A 20,510-nucleotide genomic window follows, 5' to 3' on the forward strand; every position below is an offset into this window, starting at 1 on the left:
CAGCTGGCTGGCTCAGGCCATGCATTCCATATTGTCTCACGGAATGAACAGGGAGACAGCAGATTTGTGGTTGGTGGGAAGCCTGTAGAGGTGGTTTTGGAGTGACTTCATTTATGTGGTTCTTGGAGGGGGAGACGCAGCTTCATTCCAGCCAGTAAGCAGAAAAGACTCACGTGTGAATGTGGCTTTGCTCAGCCTGCTCAGCTTCCTCGACATACAGCACTTAATGCCCACCTGTGTCCCCTCATCTCACCGTAAGCTTCCCGAAGGTGGGAATATGCTCTTTCCCATTTTTTTCAATTCCAGCATTTCCAGTGAGACTGGACACATACTAAGAGCTGGAAAATAAATTTTGAAGTTAATTGTTCAGTAAATTAATTTTCTCATGGAGGTGTCTGTAGAGCTGTGATATTAAGTTATATGATGCACCTAAAACCTCTCTGGTTTAGAGAACATCCTTGTTCAGCTTTATTGGAAGTTAATAGGTGGAGGAAGGGCTGAAAGTCGTTGGGTATCTTGTGTCTCAATGTTCCTGCTGTTCCTCCTCCTTCAGTATTTTGGCACGCCCATCAAATTGTCCAATCTTCCTAATTACATTAACCAGTTTTACTTTTCTCCCACTGCCTCTCCCTTTTATTGAACATACATTCAGGAGGAGGAAGCAACCTTTCCACATGCCGCTGGGGGCCATTCTGGCCCCACACCTCATACCACTCCTTGCTCTGTTACCGCTGTTCACATTCAGCTTGGCTTCCTGCCAGGAGAGGGTGAAGTGAGGGGAGCGCCGTGCAGCGGGTGAGCATCCCTAGGCCATCTGCCCATCCTGGGAGCTAGGGGTGCTCCTGACAGCAGTATTTCGCAGACATCACCAGGCATCTCAGAGCTTTGAGATGGCATTTAGTCAGCTCAGGCTGCAAGACAAGGCACCACCGCTGGGCGGCTACAGCAGCGGGTGGTTATCACCCTCGGTCCTGGAGGCTGGAAGGCTGAGATCAGGGTGTCTGCAGGGTTGGATTCTCCTGAGGCCTTTCTCATTGGCTTGTAGATGGCTGTTTTCTCCCTGCCTCCTCACATGACCATCCTTCTGTGTGTGTCTGTGTCCTAATCTCCTCTTTTTATAAAGACACCACTCATATTGGATTAGGGCCACTCTAATGGGTGTCATTTTAATGTAATCACTTATTTAAAGACCCTGCTTTCAAACTGTCACCCTCTGAGGTCCTGGGCACTAAGGACTTCAACAAATGGATGTTTGTGGGAATGCATCTCAGCCACTAACAGATGGTACCTGGCACTGTCAGTCTCCAGTGGGGAGGAGAACGGCGCTGCCTTTGGCAGATAGGGTGGGTAAGAAATCATAACCTTGAAGTTATGGTCTTGATTATTGAATAGATGAATCTTCCCTTCCACTGCCCTGCCCCTCCCTCATTAATCATTCAGTTTATAAATATTTATGTCCTGGGGACCTCTGATGCGCCAGGCACTGGGCCTGTGTGGGGATGTGGAGGCCTGCCGTGGTTCTTTTGCAGGGAAGTTTACATTCTAGGACACTCTAGTGGCATAGTCCACCTGGGGCCTGAGACTGACCTGGGGAGGGGACGGGGGGTGCTTGCAGAGAGGGTTGGAGGTGCTACCTTCTCCTCTGCTCTGTCCTCTGGGACATTGGTTTCATAACTATCCAGATACTTCAAGTCCCTTAACAAGATAGTTTCTTTTTTGGAAAGGGGATAAAATATGCATAAGTAGAAAAAGATGAAATGGGTTTCATGTTTTGTGTGTTTCCTCTCCTCTGGGGTGATGCGTGTCGTCCTGTAAGTCACAGAACTTTCTAGAGGAAGTCCTAGCGATGTGGACCCCAAAGCACATTGCCTCTCTGGGTGTTTATCCCGAGGCAGCCACTGAGGATTTTAACATTTTAAACTTTAGAATGTTTCTCATAGCATCATTTGTGAGAGTGGAAAATTGGAGACCAAAAAACATGCTGTTAATGGGAGATTATGTTCCAGCCTGACAACTGGGTACCATGCCACTGTTAAGAATTGCAGTGCAGAAGAAAATACAGTGATGTGGACATAGAGCGCCATTTGGCATTTAAATAAGTGTGGGTGGAAGAAGTCATTAGGAGTCCATCCTATTTGGCTAGCCTTGGTTATCTTGGGGTATGGGAGGGAGAGGTGGATTCTGTCTGCTTCTTTTTGTATATATTTACTTTCTGAATTTTCTCTAACAAAGTAACTTTTATCATAAAAATGAAAGTAAGTGGTACTCATTTAAAAAGCAGGTTCTCAGAGCTAGCTTCCCGAGGGCAGTGGGGCCCTGGTCTTCAGCCACGGGCATCTGGAGCCTGCATGCCTGGGGTTTAACTCCTGAGCTGCAAGCCTGCACCTGCGGGAGGGGACGGTGGAGCGGGGGACTGCTTGTTCCTCATGCAGAAGGCTTTGTCTGTGGTCGGCTTCTGCTCACAGGAGATGGCTTGAGCAGCCCCGTTTTTCACAGCTCGTCCCAGCACAGACTGATTTTATTTCATCTCGTTTTATATTACATTCTATTTTATTATCATTTTCAAATCCAATTTGTACAGAACATCTGATCTCCCTGAGATAAAAAGGAGGGGAAAAAAAGGTTGGGGCATCCAGGAGGCACAGCCGTTCTAAACACGAGCCTCTGACTCATGAGGCACTTCCAGATGGAAGCCTCAGAGGTTAGAGGACACATCTGTCCCCGTGCTTAAAAGGGAAGTGGATGCCCTGTGCTCAGCTAGTGAAGCTGCCCTTTGGCAGAGCCCCAGGTGACCGTCCCATGGCATGTGTGTGGGAGTGGGGAGGAGCCGTGGGCCCTGGCCTAGAGCACTGATCCTGGGCACATGTGGCTTCTGCTGACTAAGCAGATACCCTTGGACACGTCAGATACCAAGGACATTATTTCCACACTTGTACAAGGGGAACATTTCAGTGAGGAATGGGGTAAGATCGCCTGTGTTGCTGTGTAGTGTAAACGTCATGTATGTGGCATCTTGACATGATTTTGGAATGAGACACATTGTCCCAATAGGTTTTAGGGTTGGTCTGAGCTGACTTACTTCCTTTTTTTTGGTGTCTCATACTGTGCCCTTTTCTCCGAGTCTCCTGATAGGCTCTTTCAGAGGACAAGAGTCACATTCCAGGCTCCCCAGGCACAAAAGCAAGTACTAGTTGGGAAAACCAATAGGATGTTTCAAGGGACAAGCATCTGCTTGTGGGCTGCTAGGAGCAAGTGCAGCGGGCACCTCAGGACAGCTCTGGGTCCCTGTCATTGTCCCAATTTTACAGATGAGGATACTGAGGGGACAGGGCTCACTGACTGCCCACAGTACCCAGTCTGCAGGGCAGAGCTAGGATTTGAGCTGGGCTCCCTGCCTCCAAGTCCTTTTCCATGGTCCTTGAACTGTAATACACTCTGCCTCTGCAGAAAGGACGAGTGATGGCAGATGGGTGGAGGACACCACAGTGTGCAGTGGTGGGAGGGGACTGACTTGGAGTTCTATAGAAATAGGGAGCATTCTAGGTGCTTGAGTGGCAGGAAACCATGGTGGTGATGGGTTTTTGATAGCTTGGGTTTCAGAAGTGGTAACAGAGTTAATTTAGTGGAGAAAGTGGGAAGATGAAAGGGAGAGTGATTAGGAGGAGTGGCCTCTTGGAGGCTGTTGAAGCTACTTGGAGTGAGAGGGCCTGTCTCTGAGACAGGTTGCTGGTTAGCTCCTATCCATAGCACGTGTGGGAGTGGGGAGGAGCTTTGGGCCCTGGCCTAGAGCACTGATCCTGGGCATATGGAGCTTCTGCTGACTAACCAGATGACCTTGGACAGGTCAGTTAGATGCCAAGGACATTTATTTCCACACCTGTAGAAAGGGAACATTTCAGTGAGGAATTGAGTAAGATCGCACACATCTCCACTCCATCTTCAGTGGAATCACTCAGCTGGCTTAGAATGAACCATGGTGACAGTATTTACGCCACAGGAATGGGTAGAGGATACATCAATACTCCCCAAGTTCTGCTTCCACATCATGCAAATACTCCCAGCATCGCTTTTTAAAGACTAATCTCACAGGCAATGAAATAACAGGATGGATTCAAAGGCCACATACTCTACCTATTAAACACAAAAAAAGGATTGGCGATGTTTTCCTACTCAGTATGGCGGAAAATGCTCAACTGACAGCTTTTCACGTCCAAACAGCTCCATCCAGATTCCCGTTTAGAGCTGACTGGTGATCATATCTTCTTTTTCCAACCTTTATTTCTACGATTATTTGAATGAATAAAAATAACTCTAAATGCCCCCCTCCCCTTCCCTCTTCTTTTCTTTTCCCTTCCTCTTCTCCTTCATGTTTCACCTCCCCCTCCCCCTCCCCTCCTCTCCCCCTCCCTCCTCCCCTCCCCCCTCCCCTCCCCCTTTCCCCTATCCCTGCTCCCCTCTCCTCCCCTCCCCTTCTTCTTTTCTTTCCCAGAGATTTACCTGTGCATCTCCAGGGAGAATGATATGGGAAGAATTGGGCCCACTTTTAAAAGACATCTGTAAAGAAAGTGAGATTATCATTTCCTTAAAAGGAAGGGGTAAGGTAGTGGGAGGGAAAGCTACTATGATATTGAATTGTCTGACACAATTGGAGTCCTTGGAAGACTGTCTCATTAATGTCATTCTCTGATACTCATAACCTTCGAGAGGGCTGAGAAACACCCGAGGAGGAAGAGCTGAAAGCATCCTTGAGGAACTGGGACCCATTGTTGCCCAAATAGTTCTTACTCTTGGAGCTCCAGATGCAGGGGTTGGCCGAGGGGAGCAGCAGGCGCGGGGCAGCGAATGTCTCGTGGGCTGTGCTGTGTGTGTGCTTACCAGGCTTGCACCGTACGTGCTGGTCCTTGTGCGTTCCCTGTTGTTGTCTCAGCATCGTCTACCTCGTCAGCTTCAGGGCGGTTGAGTTTGTCTCCTTACTCCTCACATTCTGAATGGATGCCCTCTTGGCCTCGGTTGACCGCCCCTATGGTAATAATGTAACATACTAGTACAAGCTGGCATGCATTGAGCGTGTGTGGTGTTCCAGCACAGTATTAAGCACTTTGCTTGCTTATCTCACTTGATCTTCCCAGAACTCTGCATTATGTGCCATTTCCACTCACATTCCCCAGGTGGAACATCTGAGGCTTCTAGAGGACCAGTATCGGGGGATGCTGGTCAATGCTTAACAGAGGCTTTCCAGGTAAAGCTTGGTCGGCAGTGTTTGCTGATTTCCTTGGTATAAATACTCCTTCCATTGCTGATTTCAGCCTCCTACCTGATGTCTGGGAATTGCACCCTGGGCTCCTGGAGCCTGCTGGAGCCACTCCTGATGCCACTGACAATGAGGTCCAGGTCAGCAGGTGCCTGCTCTTGGGCCTGACATTTCTACCTACCTGGTCCACTGCCCAATGCCCCTTAAATTAATCTTGCTGCTGCTACCACTAAACCCTGTTAAAAACAATTGGAATTGTGTCACTCCCATATGCAGAAACTTGTGAAGGATGACTTGCACCAACATGAATTCATCACCTGGAGTTTGGGCTCCATGAACCCTGGCTTGCGCCTCTTTCTCATGCATCCTGTGAGCGTGGCATATATCACTCCTGGCTGCCCACTCACCACATACAGTTGCCTCCTTCATTGCTCTGCCCAGACTCTGTCCTCTGAAGGAATTCTCGCCTCCTGCCCCTCCTCTGCCCCAAGCGCCCACTTTGTATCACATGTTTTCCAGCCCTCCTGGCCTATCCCAAGAGCTGCCCCAGTGGATCCGCAAAGCGGCCGCGGTTTCTAGAGCTGGAGACTAGCTTTTCCTCTCCCAGGTGCTGCCACCCATCACTGCCACCTCTGGCACTGCCTTCTCTCTCCTTTATGAGGTCTTAAATGTGTACTTGGCCGGCACCTCTGGACAGGATTCTCATCCATCCAGTTTTCAGTCCAACCTGGTCTTTCCTCTCTGTCACACTTGCATTCTCCCTGCCGTGCCTGAAATGGGCTAGCCCTCCTGCAAATACTTGTTTGCATTCCTGGATATGAAAGGGAAGCAGGGCTGCTCGGAGCCCTTTCTCCTTGTCCTTTCCCGGGTCGTCCATGTGAATCTGATTATTCCATGCTAAGTTCCAGGTTAAGGCTGCCTTGTCACTGTTGGCGCAGTTCATTCACTCTTCATTCTAAAGCAAAAGCCATGCCCCTCTGGGGGTGGAGGCAGATGTGGTCCTGGCCTGAGTTGGGGTGATCCTCTTAGCATTCTCCGGACAGCACCTGTGCCCATCAGAGCCGGCCAGGCTGGGGTGCCTCAGACCCTTCCCTCAGCCTTGCAAACGCTGAGCTATGGAACCAGCTGGCTGCAGGGCCACGAACCTATCTCTGTGGCCCATGATGGCCAGCATCTGTGGGTCTGGCCCCCTCACTCCCAGCCCCGACATGCCATGTGAACAGGACCAGGTGTCTGTATGCTAGGAGTTTGGTAGGACTGTGGGATGCCTGTGCTCTGCCCTGAGGGGCTGGTTTCCAGGCTCTCTGCAGGGGGATCTGTGTGAGTGTGGGTGGGACAGCTAACAGGACAGAACGTGGCCCTACAGTGCACCCTCCAGAGTGGACTCAGCACATAGAACCACCACCCCCTCACCGCCCACCTACTGCAGAGCACTTTCAGACTCCCAAGATGATCAGCATTAACACGGGCTCATTAACAATGTTGTCACCTCCTAGAGAAGGCAGTTCCCTCCCAGGCAGCCCTTGCTGACTTGCTCACCTATGGGTGGGAGCCCCTGGCTCTGCCTGGGTGGCCGCTGCCTGCATTTGAGGACACTCTCGTTGAGGGTGCTTTGGGAGAGCTGGCTCTTCAGGGCTCGGCCTGTTTTCTGTTACCATGAAGTAAGGAATAAACTGGCCTGTCCTCAGGGCACCACACCCTGCCCAGCTATTGCCCCCCAGAGCAGGCCCTTCCCTGTGGCCTTTCCTCCATTGTAAAATGCATGAGTTGGACCGGAAATGAAAAATGCAACCGCCTCTCTCCCCCAGGGCTGATGATGAGTGTTGCTGGCTTGCTCTGGGTACCTTTCAGCATCTTCTTAGTCCCCATGGAGATCCTGGGAGGCTGGTGGTGTTGTCAGCTTATTTCGTGGAGGTGGGAACTGAGGCTCAGAGAAGTTCAAGTCCTGTTTAGTGTCTTCGGGTCTGATGACCGTGGCCAGTACAGGGACAGGTGGTCCTATTTTGAACCCCTGCCGTCACTGCTCTGTCTGCCCCTGCCAAATGGTGGGCAGGTGGCAGGAAGCACAGACCACTCTGTGGAGCTGCGTCTGGTCTGAGCATGCACCCCCGGCTGGTTATAAACTGTCTCCCCAACTTTGTGTTCAGCCTGGAAGGAGACACCACGTGGTTTCCAGTGGAACGGGCACCCCCAGACCACCCTGCCCACTGATAGCATTATGCTGGGGGCCCAGTGAGCCCCTCCCCACCTCCCCTCCCTGTGCTCCACTTTTCTATGTGAAGAAATGTTTTCATTATGAAATAATTGATAAAAATAAAAGAATGTAAGTGCATGTAAAATGTCATTATAAAAAAGCATACACCAATGTCCCTGTCAGTTTAAGGGATGTGACTGACCTTGTAGTCATGAGATCAGTGAGATCAGTTTAAACAGCTGCCCGGGTGGGTCTGACAGCTGGGGACATGATGGAGCTGGGCTGGCTGCCCTTCCTCTCGGCTCTCAGTGCTAAGTGAAGAATGAAACCCACTTCAGGCGGGTCGGGGACCTTTGAAGTCCCGGTGTCACCAAGATCTGCCATGTATCCAGCCTCCATCTCCCGTTTTGTAACTCAGAACCGGAACAGAGGTTTCACTGCATACCTTTCCTTCTCCCTGGCTTGGCCATCCTGTCTTTAACCCTGCTTTTGTGCTCATTTCTTGGTTTGACTTTTATTTTAAAAAGTTTATTTGATATGTTGAATTCATTCGATGAGTCATCTCAAATCCTATTTGGAACGAAGTGGAGCAAAAATGAACTAAGGAAGGAAGTGGTAGAGGAGAGGGTGGGGGTGGGGAGAGGAAGGAAAGAGGGAGGGAGGAAGACTGGTGGGCATCAGGCATCACTTATCTTGGAAACGGAGGTAAGGAGCCTGCCCTCCCAGCAAGTCGAAGTAGGTTTTGTTTTTCCTAGGGGACCTTTTGAGAAGCCACTTCTGTGCCCTCCATGTCTGTACCCCTTTGGGGGCGGTTCTCCCTAGAGGCTGGTCCCCAGGAAGGCACAGCTGCTCAGCTTCCTGGTCAGCAGGCTCTCCCGGAGAGCGCTGTTCTTGTTCCTGTCCCACAGGCCCTTGGTAGGCTGGCCCTCAGCCCGGGGCAGACATTGTCCCGTGAGCTCCGTGCCTGCGTGCTCACCGTGGGGCTGGGTGCACCTGCCTGCCGCTCCTGGCTGTGGTCCTGGGGACTCCCACGCTCACAGGGGCTCTTCCACCTGCTGGGCTTCCTTTATGCCCAGAGCTGCTGAGACATTAGCATGAAGAAAGGTGTACCTGACCAAAGCAGGGGAAGGAGCCAAACATAGGAGGAGCTATGGAAGGGAGAAGCAGCCCTGACCGGTGGCCCCTGCCCAGGCCCAGCGCAGTAAGTTTCCAACTCCCCATGTGCCACCTCTCGGCCAGGCTGGCGCTGGGCACTTTCTGTCCCTGGCCGTCCTCCTGTGTGGGCTCCAGTACTGGCTGCTTTGCAGTGAAGGGGCATTCCAAGTTGTATTTCCCCTTTCACCTCAGTGCTGGAGATATTCGGTGGGACCTGGGGTCCTGAGGACCCGTCCGCCCCACCTGCTTTTTCTTGGGAAATTTATTTGTGGGAAGAGCAGAGGGGAGCTTCCAACCTCTCTGGCAATGTTCTCGTCGCTGTGTCCTCCCCGACCATTGCTTACCTCTCCCTGCAGCTGGTCTTTCTGAGCTGCTCCCTTCCATATGGTTCCAAACCAGCCCGAGCTCCAGGCCTGGGAGGCAGGATCCTGTGACTATTTGGTTACAAATAAATACAGATATAATCTTAGTCTGTTGTTTCTCATAGTTGGACATGAAGGCAAAATGACAAGATGACTTTATTTTAGTTTCCCAACCTCCGTGGGGTATATTTTATCTGGCAGTTCCTAATGATTGCTGCTTAAGCATTAAGCAGAAAATCAAGTTGGGCAATCCTGATAATGAATTGGTTCCTGGTATTCTTGTTCTGGAAGGGAAAAAAGTGTCCATTAATGGTGTTTGGCTTTGGGAAAATCACTTACCCTCTTTGAGTCTTGTTTTTCCTACTGTTAAATGGGCATTTTGGTCACAGCTGGTTTTGGGGCCTATGGGGAACCCCAATAACTTGTGGGTAAAATGTATTTCCAGGGCCTCACACAAGCCTGACACAGAAATAAGATGATAGAATAAGTAGCTAATATTTATTTGGCACTTACTACTGGCAGGCACTCGTTTTTTATGGAGACAGAATCTCACTCTGTCACCCAGGCTGGATTCCTGTGGCGTGATCTCTTGGCTCACTGCAAACTCCACCTCCTGGGTTCAAGGGATTTTCCTGCCTCAGCCTCTCTAGTAGCTGGGATTACAGGTGCCCGCCACCATGCCCAGCTAATTAGTAGAGGCAGGGTTTCACCATGTTGGCCAGGCTGGTTTCAAACTCCTGATCTCAGGTGATCCGCCTTGGCTTCCCAAAGTGCTGAGATTACAGGCGTGAGCCACCGCACCCGGTCCCAGGCACTGTTCTAAGCCCTATGTATATGTTTCCATGTTTAATCCTGCCAAGAATGCTGTTTTTATCTCCCTATTCCAGATGAGGTAACCGAGTCACACAGAGGGCAAGTACATTTCCGAGGTCAGACAGCTTACTTGAACAGTAGAGTCGACCACCTACCCAGACATTTATATTCCAAAGAGTGTGCACCGAAGCCCCGAATCGTATGTGCTGGGTGGTGGAGGAATCAATGAAGGATGAACAAATGAATACCTTTAAATTTGCCAACTGAATGTTGCTCGGGTTGTTGCCTTTGAGAACGATTTTACGTTTACTTCTTCTCCATTTGCCTGGTGAAACAAAAACAGAATGTGCAGAGGTTCCCCAGCCAACGCATTTAATTGTCCCTACCCCACACATAGCCGGGCAGCTGTGATCTGTGTCTTGTGTCACCAGGCCCTGCATAGTCCTGCCTCCTTGCAGATTAGTTCCGTTTAAAAGGCTTTTGTTCCTTTTTATTTATTTATTTATTTGAGACAGAGTCTCACTCTGTTGCTCAGGCTGGAATGCAGTGGCGCTATCTCAGCTCACTGCAACCTCTGCCTCCTGGGTTCAAGCAATTCTCCTTCCTCAGCCTCTCCAGCAGCTGGGACTACAGGCACATGCCACCACGCCAGGCTAATTTTTTTGTGTTTTTAGTAGAGATGGGGTTTCACCATGTTGGCCAGGCTGGTCTTGAACTCCTGGTCTCAAGTGATCCGCCTGCCTCCACCTCCTAAAGTGTTGGGATTACAGGCGTGAGCCACTGCTCCTGGCTTTTTGCTCCTTTTTACAGAGCTGTTTGCAGTGCTAGTTTTCAGGACTGGTCAGGAGGCTAGGAACAGTGCACAGGCCCTGGGGACACCCAGGGAAGCTGGTATTCTCACTGCAGGCTTTGGCCTCGCTGGGATTTTTTTTTTTTTTTTTTTTGAGACAGAGTCTCACTCTGTCACCCAGGCTGAAGTGCAGTGGTGTCATCTCGGCTCACTGCAGCCTTCGTCTCCCGGGTCCAAGCAATTCTCCTGCCTCAGCCTCCCGAGTAGTTGGAATTACAGGCGCCTGCCACCACGCCTGACTAATTTTTATATTTTTAGTAGAGATGGGTTTTCACCATGTTGGCCAGGATGGTCTCGGTCTCCTGGTGATCCACTCGCCTTGGCCTCCCAAAGTGCTGGGATTACAGGCATGAGCCACCGCACCCGGCCCTTGCTGGGATTTCTAACACGACATCCATGAAGGGCTCTTTCTTTCCTTTCACCAAAAGCCAGTGAGGACAAGGAGAGGCAAGAAGCGGGGTGTCATGTTTAACCTACCCTGGCTCAGGGATCCTCGCACTGCCCTGCACCTTTCTTAGCCCCTGGATAAGCAGCAGCAAGGGTCGGTGCTAGTCACTGCTTCTTTGGCCAACCTGGGCTGTAGCTAGAGGCCTGGCAGAGAGTGGAGGTCTGCTTTCTGCTGGTGGACAGGGCGCCCCTGGGAAGAGGGATGGCCACCTCTGCTCCTTGGGAGGCAGAGATGCTAATGAGACTGCTTCTTAAAGGATAGTCTTGGGAATTACATGAGAAAGGACTTGAAGAATATGTATTACTGTTTTCAGTACTTCAGTGGGCACAGGATACTGAGTTCAGCTCGGTAGGTGAGAAAAATCCATAGTTTATAGTCACGTCTATCCAAGCCACACTGTGAGCCTTTACCGAGCTCTCTCAAGCTGATACTTAACCACATTGCTATTCTGTGGGCACCGTCTTCCTAAATAGGCCCCATTTATTTCATGTTATAACCTTGCGAAGGAGCAGATGTCACTGCTTTTCGTCTTACTCTTCTTTTAGGTAAGTCTGTGAAAGTTGATGGGGTACGTTTATTTTTGTTAACTCAAAACTAAAGCTAACTAGCTGTCTGTTGAATCCTCCTGCCTCTTCAGATGGCCAGATGACTCTGTAGCCACTTTGGGGTTAGTGGTTTATTTCTTCCTTTTTTCATTCTGCAGACTGCTGTGCTAGGTTGCTGCTGTGTGCAGGGTGCGGCCTGAGGGGCTAGAGATGCCTCTGGGAGCTGGACCGCCAGAGCCTCTGCTGGGTCTGCATGGGAGGGGGCTGTGGAGCTCAGACAAGAATTCACAGTTAGTTGTTTTCTTGCAGTTGCTGTCAGCACAGTAAAGAAGACCAGGGCCGGGCACGGTGGCTCACCACCTGTAATCCCAACACTTTGGGAGGCTGAGGTGGACGGGTCACCTGAGGTCAGGAGTTCAAGACCAGCCTGGCCAATATCCTGAAACCCCTTCTCTACTAAAAATACAAAAATTAGCCAGGTGTGGTGGTGGACGCCTGTAATCCCACCTATTCAGGAGGCCGAGCCAGGAGAATCACCTGAACCTAGGATGTGGAGGTTGAAGTGAGCCAAGATTATGCCACTGCATGCAAGCTTGGGTGACAGAGTGAGACCCCGTCTCCAAAAAAAAAAAAAAGAGACCGAGGCTGAAAGGAACATATTAATGATGCCCTGACTCTGACTCTGGTGGGGTAGGGGGATCAAATGCTGCTTTGCTGGGGAGTTGCCATCTGAGCCACGCTCTTGAGAAATCACAGGAGTTAACCAGGTAAAGCTGGGATACATGAATGGGGAGCATTCTAGGCCGTATGTGGCATGTGCAAAGACCCTGGGGCAGGAGGAAGCAGAGCGGGTAAGGTAGGGACAGGGAGTGAGGGAGACATGAGGAGGCAGGGGCAGGGCTCTGAGGACCAGGCTGAGGACCTGCCTTTCACCCATGGCAATGGGACATCAGTGAAGGATGCTCCATGTGAAATGCCGCATTAGCATCAATTGCACAGCATAGGCTTGGTTTGCTACAGGTGAGCTCTTCTCTTCAGACTGCCTTCCACCTGCAGGATATGCACCCATGCCTGGTGCACAGTGCTGAACGCCGAGCAGTGAATTCCCTGGGCAGTGGGGATTCTGAGAGTTTCTGGATGCGTTGGCAGCATATAGTGCAAGGCCCAGGGACAATCTACAGCGAGCAAGCCTGGATTGTTAGTCTCAGGCAGGCATTGGGCATTTTTGTCTTTATTCTATGAACAGCCTCACAAGGGAGACATCATTGCCCCATTCAGCAGATGGGTTCACTGAGGCTCATGAATGCCCTGCACAAGGTTCTGCAGCTGGCAGGTGGTGGGACACATACCCAGGTCTGCCTGATACTAGATTTCACTACTATACTGTGAGGTTTGGAAATTTTTGATTTGTTAAAACAAGCAGTCAAAGGACATAGGTTAAAAAAGAACCAAATTCCTGCTAGGCATGGTGACTCATGCCTGTAATCCCAGCACTGGGAGGCTGGTGAGGTCAGGAGTTTGAGACCAGCCTGGCCAACATGGTGAAACCCCATCTCTACTAAAAATATAAAAATTAGCTAGGTGAGATGGCGGGTGCCTGTAATCCCAGCTACTTGGGAGACTGAGGCAGGAGAATCGCTTGAACCCAGGAAGTGGTGGTTGCAGTGAGCTGAAATCATGCCACTGCATTCCAGCCTGGGTGGCAGAGTGAGACTTTGTCTCCAAAAAAAAAAAAAAGAACCAAATTCCCACGAGTTGGCTCTCATTGATTACAAGCTTGTCTCAAAATTAAGCTGCTTGTCAGGTAGGGGCTCCCAGATCCTCACCTATGGAGAGGAACATCCAACAAGCTGGGATGCCCCCCCGACTGCTTTCCCTCGCCTGCAGATGGGTGAGTGCAGAGGAGGCTGCTGGCTGTGCTGGTGAGTGTGCTTACTCCTGCCCAGGTGGTGGCCATGGTGCTGATGTGACAACCTGGAGAGCAGCTCCAGGGCTGGCTGCTCTGGAAATGTGCTTTGGCAGTGGCCTTGGGGAATCTCCAGTGGCCCTTTCAGTCCCAGCAGTCCCCGGCCTCCCCTCCTCCTGCCAGGGCCCCTGCCTCCTGCTGTCCTCTCTGCCTTTATTAGCTGGATGTGTTTGGCTCTTCCCCAGGTCTGCTCCCAGATGTGCAGAGAGACTCTCTGAAGCTCAGGTCTTCCTTCTGATTATGCCTGTCTTCCTGAGCAAGGAGCCGCAGTTCAGTTCACAGTGGAAAGTGCAGTTCTCAGAGAGATACCAGAGCAAGCATCACCACATGTTCTAGAGCTGCCTGCTGCTCTTGGCGAATGGCGCATGGGGGGGTGGGGTGTTGTGGGATGGGATGATGTGTTTTAGGGTCGAGTCTTTAGGGCGAAGGCATAAGAGGATGTGCTAGGATAGTGCACTGCAGGATGGCACCCTGCAGGAGGGTCACTGCGTGACAAAGGACTACCGGGTCACTGCGGGACCACGTGCTGTAGGGTCACTGTGAAAAGCAGATTTGCCCTAGCGTGCCATGCATGGATAGCTAACCCCAAGGTGAGGTCGGGACAGGAGCTCAGTCCTGGAAAGGGGAGGAAGACGAGGCCAAGATGAGTGGAGAACCTTTTCCAAGGCTGCAGGTGCCAAGCTGTGGACCCTGAACTTGGACCCAGCCAGGCTGATGTGGAGCCCGTGTGCTTTGCCATAAGACTGATCTGCTTTCTCCCAGAATAGCTGTGTTTGCTTTTCTGCCACTTAGTCTGCTCTCACCTGCTGCGTGCAACACACTAGGAAGTGCATAGCAGTCTGCATCAATACTACGAAGTGTATGTTGACCCAAAATCTCCTGGGCAACAGGAAGTCATTGTCCTCTCTTCTCTTTCTCTCTCTCCTCTGTCTCTCTCTCTCTCTCTCTCTCTCTCTCTCTCTCTCTCTCTCTCTCTCTGTCTGTCTCTCTTGGTAGTCATATGGTTTCTTATCCCACAGCTGCAAAATTGCTATTGGTATGTTTGTTTTAAGTAATAAAACAATAGCCTTCTTAGCAAAAGAAATGACCATTAATAATTTCAAAAAGTATGTGGTTGGGAGGCCGAGGTGGGCGGATCCCTTGCCGTTGGTAGTTCGAGACCAGCCTGTCCAACATGGTGAAACCCTGTCTGTACTAAAAATGCAAACATTAGTTGGGTGTGATGGTGCATGCCTATAATCCCAGCTACTCCAGAGGCTGAGGCAGGAGAATCGCTTGAACCCAGGAGTTGGAGGTTGCAGTGAGCCGAGATCACACCACCGCACTCCAGCCTGGGTGACAGAGCAAGGCTCCATCTCAAAACCAACCAACCAAACAAACATGTGGACCAAGAGTGACCCTCCAGACAGTGCATCTAATTCTTTATCCGAGGAATGCTTCTCACTTTTCACTCACTAACTCAGGGAGTCCAAGGCTGGGATGGCCTCCAAGTGTTCGATCTGCAGCTGTCATTTTACCAGAAGAGAAAGGGAGGTTAGTGACCTCATTGAGCCCACAGGGCCACTTTGTCACGTGGCCAGGATGAGCTGCAAGACCTGTAGAAGGAAAATGCTTCTAAAGAGCAGCCTGGGACGGGCGCGGTGGCTCACGCCTGTAATCCCAGCACTTAGGGAGGCCGAGGCGGGTGGGTCATGAGGTCAAGAGATCGAGACCATCCTGGCCAACATGGTGAAACCCCATCTCTACTAAAAAACACAAAAATTAGCTGGGCATGGTGACGTGTGCCTGTAGTCCCAGCTACTTGGGAGGCTGAGACAGGAGAATTGCTTGAACCCGGGAGGCAGAGGTTGCAATGAGCCAAGATCGCACCACTGCACTCCAGAGACTCTGTCTCAAAAAAAAAAAAAAAAAAAAAAAAAAAGAGCAGCCTGACCAGGCACAGGGGCTCAGGCCTGTGATCCTAGCACTCTGGGAGTCCGAGGCCGGTGGGTCACTTGAGCCCAGGAGTTGAAGACCAGCCTGGGCAACATGGTGAGATCCTGTCTCTAGAAAAAAAAAAAAAATTAGCCAGATGTAGTGGCACACACATGTAGTCCCAGCTACCTGGGAGGATGAGTTGGGAGGATCATCTGAGCCTGAGAGGTCACTGAGAAGAGGCTGCAGGGAGCCGTGGTCATGCTACTGCATGGCTCCTGGGCAACAAAGTGAGAGCTTGATTAAAAAAAAAAAAAGGCAGCCAGGAATGGGGTGGTCTTTTCAGGTTTCCTTTTTTCAGGTTTAACCTTAACCATAGATTCTGCCTGGGCCTTGTCCCTTTTCCCTTCTTTCCCTTAGCACCTTTGGGAATTGAAGGCTATGGTAAGTGTATGCCAACAGGGACACAGGTGAGGGAGGCGTGGGCTGGGCAGAGGCTGGGTGGGAGGATTTGCTGCCTGGGTTTTTCTCACCCTGGAAAACAGACGGAACAAAAGAAGCAGCTTGTGTTTCTATCTCCTGGGAACTCTAATCTCGAAGGGCTTGGATTTGATTGCCATCGGCGATGGGTCCATGAGGAAAGCATAGCTTGGGAAGGCTTCTGAGGACGTGAGCTGGCAGCTCTCTTTTCAAAACACCTAGAGAGAGTGAGTTTGCAACACAGATTTGCGGGACTAGTGGCTACAAGCAGAGAGAGTTTTCCAAACCTCTTGTATGAAGTTAGCATTTCTGGTTTCTCAGGAGCCAGGTTTAATAAACCTATAGAAAGCTAGTTTCTCAGTCATCCTTTAGTCATGAAATGCATTGTGGTGCACACACACGGGTTTAGATTTATGCAACCCAAGTGTAGGTATATTCTTTACTTTCAAATAAAGACTCATAGGGACATTGTATCCCTGAATCTCCTCTTGACAAGCATGGTATTTCGGAAACTCTTGGCAGCCCTTCCAGTTCGGTATTGGGCTTGGCTCTCGTTTTAGTCCAAGTCAAAGCAACTGAGGGGGTTCTATCCCAGTGTGTCAGGGGGACCTGTCATAGGCATGTCCTCTGCTTGGTTCCAGATTTAACCCTTGAATGATTCAGGGGACTTTTAGTGCACATCTGATCTCAGACACTGACTTGGAAGTGACGTAAGGGCCATAGTTTCTCTCTCCTCTTGGGCACGGGGCTAGAACAACTCCCCCAAGCACACTTTTATCCTCACTGATGTTCATGTGATTCAAGGGCAGCCTGGGCAGGAGGGGTGTGGACCAACTGAAAGCCAGGAGATGGAAGGAGTGCAGAGTTCTGGTGTCACAAGGTGCTACTGCAGCTTAACCGTGGGATTCCAACACATCTGCCCACCAAATCCTCATGTCCTCGTCACCATCCCTATGTTACCAACCTGTAACATGTAACGTAGGGATGGTGATGTCTGCTTACTGAGATTTCTGCTGGGCTTCATGCAGTGCTCTCCAGGGTCGTGCTATGGAAGCTGCTGAGCACCACATGCCTTGGAGGTGGCCAGGCCTGGGTTTGCACATCTGGGCTGGAGGCATGAGGTGAACAGATGCGTGTCTGGGGCTGGGGATGTGAGTGGGTGTCGAGCTCTCTGTGTTTCTAGAGGGTGGCCCTGACATGTGTGGGGTCTCGCCTTGATTTTAAGAGGGTGTAGACTTAATAGAAAATTGACTATGTTGGGGGACGGGCTGAGTTCCTCCTTCCTGCCCCTCTTCCCAATGCAGAGGTTAAGGAAGGAGTTTCTCTGTGTGATGCTGGGGTACTTTACAGGAAGTTGCATTTCCAAACACTTTATGTAAGCAACTTTGTGCAATTTAACACTCTTCATGACTTTTAACCAACTCAGGTTCTGGGGCCTCCATGTGGTAATAGCACAGATTACAGTTTCCTGTATTGGCCTTGACCTTAGAAATTATATAACTATTGTTTTAAAAGTTTTTTTTTTTTTGGTCAGTGGTTGCAATTTGTGTGGTTTTGGGGTTTGAACACTGGAGTCACTATATCAAGGCATATAATGCTGAATCGGATTCAGAGATTATTGGATTGAGAAGAGCTGGTGGGTTTGTCTGACCTGCCCTTCTTACTCTGCAGCTGAGGAAATGGGTCCTGGGTTCCATCAGGGACAGCATAGTTCTTGTGCCTTCCGAGACCCTTCCCCGCTTCCCTCCTGCTGTCAGGGCCCCTGCCGGAAAGACAGTGACACTCCTACCCCATCACGGTGGTGCCAGCAGTGAACAGTCACGTATTTGTGTGATGGTCATCTTGGAATGATGTGCAGTGTGAGAGTTAAATTGTGTTGCCAGTGAGTTACCATAATGCTTGTTTGTATGTTTCACGGTAAAACGCTAAGCATGATGTAGGGTCTGAAGCGACAGCACACTTGTAGGAACTGGGCCAGTGTACTCCAGCATCACATTGCGATGGGAGTCCCTGTATTTTGGATGTGTGGTCTGGTCAAGATGTGGGACACATATAGTCAGATCACGGTGGATTCGTGGAAGACCCAGGACCATGGTTGGTCGAACCCCTTGCTGTTCTCCCCTGAGATGTTGGCTTATTGAGTACTTTTTGAAGTAAATGGGACCCCAATTAAGCCGAGTTTCCCCATGAATTCTATTAGGATTGCATCTGTGCTGCTTTAATTTGAGTCTTACATGTACAGATTGTGTGAATTAACCTGCAGTACATTTTAGTGCATTCAGTTTGCCTCTGAGATTGTATTCTAAATATATATATATATATTTTGAGACAGAGTCTTGCTCTGTTGCCCAGGCTGGAGTACAGTGGCACGATCTTGGCTCACTGCAACGCACTCTGCCCCCCGGGGTTCAAGCAATTCTTGTGCCTCAGCCTCCCGAGTAGCTAGGATTACAGCTGTGAGTCACCACTCCAGCCAGTTTTTGTATTTTTAGTAGAGATGGGGTTTCACCATGTTGGCCAGGCTGGTCTTGAACTCCTGGCTTCAAGTGATCCGCCCTCCTCAGCCTCTCAAAGTGCTGGGATTACAGATATGAGCCACTGTGCCTGGCTGTATTCTAAATACTTTTTATACACACTGACAAGTTGTCCTCGGAACTCTTGCATCTGTTTGTATTTCACCAAAACTTTAAAAAATGTTTTCAAAAATTTTATTTTTGCTGTTTTACTAAGCAAAACAGTAGTCTCCAGCTTTGTAGCTGTCTAGTCTGAGCTATGAACAGCTTTGGGTGAGGGCTTTGAGAAAAATCAGAGGAACAAATTTAGAGCCTCCTACAGCTTTATGGGAACAGGCAGGGGGTGCAGCTCAGAATTCAGGGGAGGGCAAGGTCTGGAGACCGCAGGACTTCACATGGCCAGGTCTGCCCAGCATGGGCAGTGGCCATCCGGTGCCAGGTTGGGTTCCAAGCCATTGACAGAATTACCTCAGTGAATTTCTGGACAGCTCCATGGGATTGGCCCTGTCTGTTACTATTCTCACCTCAAAAGGCCAGGGACAAAGAAGTGGAGTGGCCAAGGGGCTCGCCCAGGAGAGACAAAGAGGAGGTGGACCTGAGGCCGAGCTCGCTGGCATTGTGGTGTAGAACGGAACAGCACGCCCCTAGATCTTGGGAGGCTGAGATAATGATCCCTGCGGTTTTGGGATTGGCGCTAGGCTTTTTATTGGTATGATTTCAGGAAAACATCTGTCTTGTTGGTCTCTGAGATATCCATAGAATTTGTTTTCTGTTCATTTCTTGCCAAAGGAGTCCAGGTCAGCTGCATCTGCCTGAGCGGGACCCCAGGTGTGATCGGGGGTATTGATGCCTCTGATGGGGGTGTCTGTGTGCCCACATTGATGGGGAGCAGGAGGAGTGCTGGAGGCTCTGCGTTCCCTGCACTCGGCCATCTCTGGGCTCCTGTGTGCAGCATTACCTGGCTTATGGCAGAAAAAGCCTTTGAGGGTGCCCTGTGTGGGGTGTCTGGGTTTCCCCACCCACCTCCCATCTGACGAGATCGCTCCCCTCTCTGAGCCCCAATTTGCTCACTTCTGAAGTATTGGAGTGCTATCTTACTCATACAATTGCAGCCCATTTTTCCTGAAATAACAGATCTCTCTCACCTGTCTCCGTATTATATAACGTAACCCTTACACACACGAAAGGGTTATAGCAACTATAAAATAATTATAACCCGAGTCTTTTCTCCCTGTTGAATAGGCTCTTTAAAAAAGAGTGGGTATGATTGAGAATTCCTGAAAGTCACTCATTAATTGGTTCTTTCAAGTAAATATAGCAGCCATGATAGTCACAGAGCTGGTATCATTGGGCACCTCTGTGTTGGAGGGCAGGGCACTCTTTGTAGGCTGAGCGATGCCTACCTTGCCCTGACTGGAGGGTGGCCTCATTGGCCCCTATGGAAGCTCATCCTGATGCTGGTTAGTGGCATTGCGTCCTCTGGTGACCTGAAGCACACGATACGGTGTAGACCTGCCTGAGGTGATAAGGTGGGCCAATAGTTATGATTGACTTGCTGTTTATGATTAAACCTGTGGGACAGCTGTCATTGTTCCCTCTCAGTGGTGTTTGTGGTGTGGAGACTGGTGTGGAAGGAAACTTCAAAATGACCCTTGTTTTGTTATTTTCAGGTTCCAGGGAGTTCCGCTCTGTCCACTTCTCTCTGCCGTGATAAACCTGTGGGGTGAGTGTCTGTGTGGGTCGTGCATCCCTGTGTCTCTGGCTGTAGGCCAGCTCTCCACAGAGAAAACATGGGCATGGCATCATTTTATTCTGCAGAAATCATAATTTCTGTTTTGGTTGTAAACATTGCCAGTCAAAGGTGATACACGTCAAATTTTATTTTTTCTTTCTTTTTTTTTTTTTGAGACAGAATCTTGCTCTGTCACTTAGGCTGGAGTGCAGTGGTGTGATCTCAGCTCACTGCAACCTCTGCCTCCCGGATTCAAGCAGTTCTCCGCCTCAGCTTCCCGAGTAGTG

General features: G+C 50.1%; 1 protein-coding gene across 5 annotated transcripts in view; it reads left to right on the forward strand.

Annotated features, from left to right (window-relative positions):
* The window catches only part of TNS3 (tensin 3), a 319,311-nt gene that overhangs the window by 131,885 nt on the left and 166,916 nt on the right, over positions 1-20,510 (forward strand). For all 5 annotated transcript variants that reach the window (XM_064366692.1, XM_064366695.1, XM_064366694.1 and 2 more), the window contains one exon: positions 20,162-20,214. In XM_064366692.1, coding sequence (XP_064222762.1) covers positions 20,162-20,214 — 53 coding nt within the window. The remainder of the gene's footprint in view (positions 1-20,161; positions 20,215-20,510) is intronic.

The sequence above is a fragment of the Aotus nancymaae genome, unplaced genomic scaffold, assembly GCF_030222135.1.
Source record: "Aotus nancymaae isolate 86718 unplaced genomic scaffold, 86718_ANA_hifiasm-v0.15.2.pri h1tg000065l, whole genome shotgun sequence".
Taxonomy (NCBI): Eukaryota; Metazoa; Chordata; class Mammalia; order Primates; family Aotidae; genus Aotus; species Aotus nancymaae.